The following is a 6,671-nucleotide window of genomic DNA, read 5'->3' on the forward strand; positions in this document are numbered from 1 at the left end:
CCAATCGAAACCCAAAATAAAGGATGAGATTTAATAAATTGTTCGTTTTCATGTTGCCACTCCTAAATAGAGTTTAACATTTATATCCTATTAAACTTTATAAAATTATCAATATGCCATTATAGAAAAATATTGGTCTGTTTTTTTTATTAATTATGAATAAAAGCTGATGGAGATTAGGAATCAAGTATATACTAATAAAATATTATTTAGCTTGAAAAAGAACTGTAAATTATCTTAAAATCCGTAATCAAAACTTAAACTTTCAATGCAGTTCCCATATTAAAAAATGTAAGAAATTGTGCAGCAGCTAAAAAAAAATTCGATGAAATATAGAATAAAGATATAAAAATAAGAACTAACTCTAATGACAAAGCAGAATAAATAGGATTGATAAATAATACAACTCCCATACTCCCTGAAGAATTGACCCCAAAATACTACAAGAATATCATGTATTGGTGATGATAAATTCATTATGTATAAAATGTCAAAAAAAAAATAAAAATCAAATCATGACTTTACTAAATAGTCATGTAGTTCCCATATTTAAAAAAAAATGTTATTTCTATTTCTTATCTATAAAGTTTTATTTATTTCAACTCCTTATAGGTAAACATCATTACTTAATTGCTTCTCAATTTTTGGGTTAAAAAGTTTAAAATAAGAGATAATTCTTTTTAAACTTAAATCGAGTATATTTTCTATTAACTTGGGTATAGATTTGTCCCGTTTAATATAATTCATCTTAAATTTAGCATCATTTAAAGATAATCTAGTATATTTTCTATCTAATTAAGCATCATTTAAAAAGAATCTAAGAATTTAGTATATTTTTCATCCAATTAAGCACGACTCTTTTTTCGTTTAACCAACTAATCGATTGGCCTAGGCTTAATCAATTGACTCAATTAATTCAGCCTGAGTCAAAATGAGATATATTTCCTTCTAAATTCAGTACATTAAACTAAAATCTAATATATTTTCTATCAGATTGAGCACGATTCTTTTTTCACCTAACCATCGATTGAGAGTTCTTATCAATTGATTGACTTAGGCTAAATCAATTGGATCAATCGATTAAGTTTAAGTCAATTGATTGGTCGGTCAAGTGGAAAAAGAGTCGTGCTTAATTGGATAAAAAATATACTAGATTCTATGGTGCTCAATTAAATAAAAAATATACTAGATTATGTACTAAATTTAGGAGAAATTATATTAAACTAAACTGAAAAAAAATTATATTAAATTACATAATTTAATAGAAAAAATTATATTAAACTGAAAAAATATATTAAATTACATTATATTAAATTTAATAGAAAAATTTTAAATTACATTATATTAAATTTAAATTTAAATTATATTAAATTTAAATTAAATTATATTAAATTTAAATTACATTATATTTAATTTAAACTTAAAAAAATATATTAAATTACATAATTTAATAGAAAAAATTATATTAAACTGAAAAAAAAATTAAATGTGCTAAATTTAAAAGAAATTATATTTTATTTTAAATTTTATTTATAAAAAAAATAAGGGACAATTAGGTCATGTAGAAAATTAAAGCAAACAAAATTTTGTATGAAATGAAAATAAATTTTTTTTTGATATAAGATCACCTGCTAAGTTTAAATTTTAATGGAGGATTTTAAGATAATTTACCGTTAGAGCAAATATGATGAGGTTGAAAAAAAAAATTATATAATAGAACAGAGATATAATATCGGACGTCATCTTCACATTGCCTTTGAGATCTGTGCTCACGACATTTACAGCAAACAGGGCATTCGAGATCACGCCCATACTGACGGCCCTTTGACTCCTCTCCGTCACCTTCGTCCGCCGGCGAGGAAAAAGGGCCGATTCTCCTCGCTCCATTCACTGCAGTCGAACGAGGAGGACTCCGTGGCCGATATCGATACCGTGGCATTCGTATTCTCAGAGAGAAGTAGCCCAAAGGGAAGAGAAGTAAGTTTTCTTTTTTCAGTAGATTGCAATTCGTTCGTGTCCTACATCACATTCGATAAGGATTTATATGCAGTTGATCTCGCTCCAAATCTCTAAGCCCGTTCTTTTTCGGAATCTATCAGGCGATCTTCCGCGCATTCAGGAAATTAGATACGCAGAGTGAAGTGGAGTCTGCAGAAGGGTAAGTTTTTTTTTTTTTTTTGTCTGTAGATTCTTATTCGTTTGTGTTAATAAAGGCTTTTAGTTTTACAGTAGTTGATTCTCAAAATTCTTCCTTTTCCGTTTCCACCCAGCGATCTTTCTCGCGACCGTCTCGATGCAATACAGCAATGGCTCCGCTGCTGGTTCCGGCTCCGCTGCTGGTTCCAGCTCCGCATCGGGGGGCGCATCGGCTACAACGAGGAATTCCAAGCGCCCCAAGTGTAACCCCTTATACAAAAATTGTTCCTTTTGGTTCTTCGATACATCTTCCTCTTCCCTCTTGTTGATTGGTTTTTCTAAAATTTCTTCTTTTTTTTTTTTTAAATCTACTTGATTTTTAATTGGTTCATTAAATTGATCTTTGTTCCTAACGCATGAAGTCTTGATTATTATTCACTGGAGCTAATTATTTCACTCTTGCAAATTCAGATTCAAGATTTACACAGCAAGAACTTCCAGCATGCAAACCTATTCTCACTCCAAGATGGGTAAAGATTTAAGCTTTTCCCTTGTAGATATTAAAGTTGTGCTAACAAAAAAAATGAAGCAGATATTTCTTACTCTTGTGGCATCATCTTTTATAGGCAATCTCCGTATTTATTCTCATCAGTGTCATCTTTGTCCCAATTGGCATTGCAGCACTAAAGGCTTCCAGTAAGGTATGGTAAATTCTTCCTTTATATTATAATGACAGATCCATGGATTTAGGAGTTAACAATTTTGCAAGTGCAATTCCTTGTTTCCTTGTACAGGTTGTCGAGATTGTGTATCGCTATGATGATGATTGCGTCCCACCAAACATGGCTAGCATGAAGGTTGCATACATTCAGAACGATACAATAGACAAAACCTGCACTAGAATTCTCAAGGTATTTATTATTCCCTTTTATTAGAGCATAGCTTAAAGATACAAAATAAGTGGCACTGAGTGTTAGTCTTAACTTATAGAACAATATATTGTTGGTTACAGGTGCCAAAACACATGAGTCAGCCTATTTATCTGTACTATCAACTTGATAACTTCTACCAGAACCATAGGAGGTATATACTGAGACATCCTCTAAATATAAAAATGTAGTGGGATTCGGAAGGAATTACTAGTCATTGTTAGTTCTTGTGAATCATGATATGTTTGCAAGCTTCACTTCTTATCTAAATAAAAGTGCAGGTATGTGAAGAGCCGAAATGATGCACAATTAAGGAAAGGTAGTGAGGCAAATGAAACCAGTGGCTGTGATCCAGAAAGGACAGCAAATGGTGCTCCAATTGTTCCATGTGGTCTCATAGCTTGGAGTTTGTTCAATGATACATATAGCTTTTCCATTAGAAACAGAAATTTGACTGTAAACACAAGGGCGGAGCCAGGCTTTAGGATACCTGGGCTATAGCCCGGTGGCCCAATTAAAGTTGTGTTAATTTTTAACTTTGATTGTATTGATTTTTTTCATTCCCAAATAGAGCAAAATGAGTCTTAGCCCGGGAAACCTTTAGAGGAGAGATTTGCAGCCCAGGCGGACAACAAATCCTGGCTCCGCCAGTGTGTAAACAAGAAAGACATTTCTTGGAAGAGTGACAGGAATCACAAATTTGGAAAAGATGTCTATCCAAGGAATTTCCAGAACAGCACTCTCATAGGTGGTGCAAAACTTGACCCAGCAAAACCACTGAGAATCTTCTCTTCACAATTTTTGCAAAACCAGTGAGATGTCATCTAAGTATTGTGCTTTTAAACAGACACAATTGATTTTCTATTTACTTCATGTGTACAGTTGAGTGAACAGGAAGATTTGATTGTTTGGATGCGTACTGCTGCACTTCCGACATTCCGGAAGTTGTATGGGAGGATTGAGCAGGATCTCAATACGAATGATGTCCTTACTGTTCAGTTGCAAAATAACTACAACACCTACAGTTTCAGTGGCAAGAAAGCTTTGGTGCTATCAACATCAAGTTGGCTTGGCGGGAAGAATGATTTTCTGGGCATTGCTTACCTGACTGTTGGAGGTTTATGCTTCTTTTTAGCCGTTGCCTTCACCATTGTATACTTGGTAAAACCAAGGTGAGTATGGATAATGTGTTATCTAGTAACACAAGGTACAATAACTTGGCTAGATCAACATATTTGAAGTCGTTTTAATTTCCTAGCAGAAACTAAAAGAACTAGTTTTAGCAAATTAGGCTGTGATCTGTGCTGACTTGACCATGGTATTTACTCCCAAATTAAACAGTAGCATATTTTCTTCCTACTAAAGGGTAGCCTTGGCGCAACGGTAAAGTTGTTACCATGTGACCAAAAGGTTACAGGTTCGAATCCTGTAAACAGCCTCTTGCAAAATGCAGGGTAAGACTGCGTACAATGAATCCTTCCCTGGGACCCCGCATGGTGGGAGTTTCGTGCACCGGACTGTCTTTTTTTTTTTTTTTTAATATTTTCTTCCTACTAGTGAAAACAAGAGTAAATAATAGCATGTTTTCTTCCAAGTAGTGAAAATAAGAGTAGTGTTCTATTGTGGTTCCCATATTGTCAACTCCATAGCCGTATATTCAACTCTTTGAATTATATTCATTAGTTATTTATTCGGAAACTGTGCATTTAAAGATCTTTCTCAAAGGCAAATTATAAATACTACTTCAATAGTTATATTTTCATTGGTTTTACTTGATGACGTGTATTTTGTAAGTCATTTATCTTTAATAGGAGCATTAAATTATAGTATTCTTAATTTGATTGATTATCCAGCATTGTTAATCCATCATCAACCTTTGATACTTATCCTCTAATCACTTTCTTCATACTGCAACAATTCTAAAATAATTTGATCATTTTCTCTCTTCATAAATCATACTTCTCTAGCTATTTTTTTTTCTTCCATCTTGTTTGATCATTTTTTAATTATCATATTTGTACAATCTCTTTATGGAAAATATAATTTATTTTTTAGTATTAAAATTTTCATTTCCTAAGTATAAATTCATTAGTTTTCTCATTTATAAATATTTTACAACAATTTTTATTTTAAATGCCATCCACGTATTATTTTCTAATAGCTCAGATAATTTCTTTAATGTCTACTTTGCAGGAAGCTTGGGGACCCTTCATACTTGTCGTGGAATAGAAACCCTACTGGCCATTAACTTTTTTGTTGAGAATACCAAATCCTTAGACAACTTCATTGTCTCTGTCTCTCTGTCTCGTTCTTATTCATTCAATTTCAAGAGAAAACGTGACTCATCTGCTGGGTTTGATCTCTGCTTAAAGCAGAAGCCCATAACTTGCTGTCTTATTAAAATTGTCTTCTTTTTTTTGTTTCCAATGCCCGTATTTTAGTAATATCATTGTGGATGTTGACAAATTGCCAAATTGGTCTTCGCCATGAAAAAATTTAAGTTGTTTTTTTTGTTTTGTGAAAAATAAAACAGATGTTTATTCAGCTGTACTTGAAATGAGCTGGTGAGCCTGTGGAAAGGCAATCCACAAAATTGATTGCGTGAGAAATTAGTTGAACCTTTATTTTTTGAAAAAGTTAAATTTTGCAACCATTGATTGCATTTTTTTTGCCGTGGCATCAGCACCATCTTTTATTATTATTATTCTGAGATATTAAATGCAAATCCACTAAATATGATCTTTATTTCGGTAAATGTCCCCTCTCGTTGTTTTTTTTTTAAAGAAAAACATCACGATTCTCGATGGTATGGCTTTAATCCTCCTGGGCATGTGAATAAGTAGAAGTCGAAAATTTATTTGATACGATAATCAAATTAAGTCAAATTTAAAATGAATTAAATTATTAAAATGATTATTTAAATATAATTTAGTTTTTTTCAATCAGTATAAGTTTGGTTCATTTAAATATTATTGAGCTCTAAATTTAAATTTATTTAATTATTTGAAACTTTTAAATTTTAAACTTGTTTGATTGATTATTGAATTTGATAATATAAATTTATTTGTTCAAGCTCTCGGGGGTCGTCAGGTTAAAAATGCGGCCAGTGGTCGCAGGAGACGCCAACTCTTGAATTTGAGCCCTCAAAGACTCATTTTCCCATTAGAGACGACTACAAGCTGAGAGACGCTTAGTCCCATGACGCAGACCCATAGAAAATGCAAGATTAGTAACACTTTTAGGATATGAAGAGTGAGTAGATAAATTTACCGACACCAGCCGTTGGGACAACTCATCGGCCAAGTCTAGTGAAGGGCATTTTAAAATTTAGTCGGCGGTGTTCTTTCATGAGTTGGCTAGGGCACCATGTAGTTATACTTGGCAATAATCGGGGGAAGTGCTGGAAGAAGGGGCTAGGCCCAGCACTTGAAGGGACGGTAGTTAAAAAGATGAAGTGAAGGCATACCACCCCTTGGAGCGGTCCTAGGATCGGGAAGAGGGCGCAGGAGCCGCTGAAGAGGGCTGACTCTAGGAAGCCAGAGGAAGAGAAGGAGCAGAAGTCGTCGGTCGACCCTCTGATCGGGAGGGTGTCTGTTCCTAAACTTG

General features: G+C 33.2%; 1 protein-coding gene across 1 annotated transcript; it reads left to right on the forward strand.

Moving 5' to 3' along the window:
* The first annotated feature begins 1,762 nt into the window (after window positions 1-1,762).
* On the forward strand, window positions 1,763-5,539 carry LOC122039021 (ALA-interacting subunit 3-like). The gene is made up of 11 exons (XM_042599037.1): window positions 1,763-1,977; window positions 2,051-2,158; window positions 2,271-2,399; window positions 2,608-2,666; window positions 2,763-2,837; window positions 2,931-3,047; window positions 3,149-3,219; window positions 3,347-3,521; window positions 3,717-3,841; window positions 3,947-4,237; window positions 5,259-5,539. Exons 3-11 carry the CDS (start codon window positions 2,294-2,296, stop codon window positions 5,311-5,313), a joined length of 1,074 nt encoding a protein of 357 aa, XP_042454971.1. The 5' UTR covers window positions 1,763-1,977; window positions 2,051-2,158; window positions 2,271-2,293; the 3' UTR covers window positions 5,314-5,539.
* Window positions 5,540-6,671: the final 1,132 nt, after the last annotated feature.

This window comes from Zingiber officinale, chromosome 1A (genome assembly GCF_018446385.1).
Source record: "Zingiber officinale cultivar Zhangliang chromosome 1A, Zo_v1.1, whole genome shotgun sequence".
In the NCBI taxonomy this organism is placed as follows: domain Eukaryota; kingdom Viridiplantae; phylum Streptophyta; class Magnoliopsida; order Zingiberales; family Zingiberaceae; genus Zingiber; species Zingiber officinale.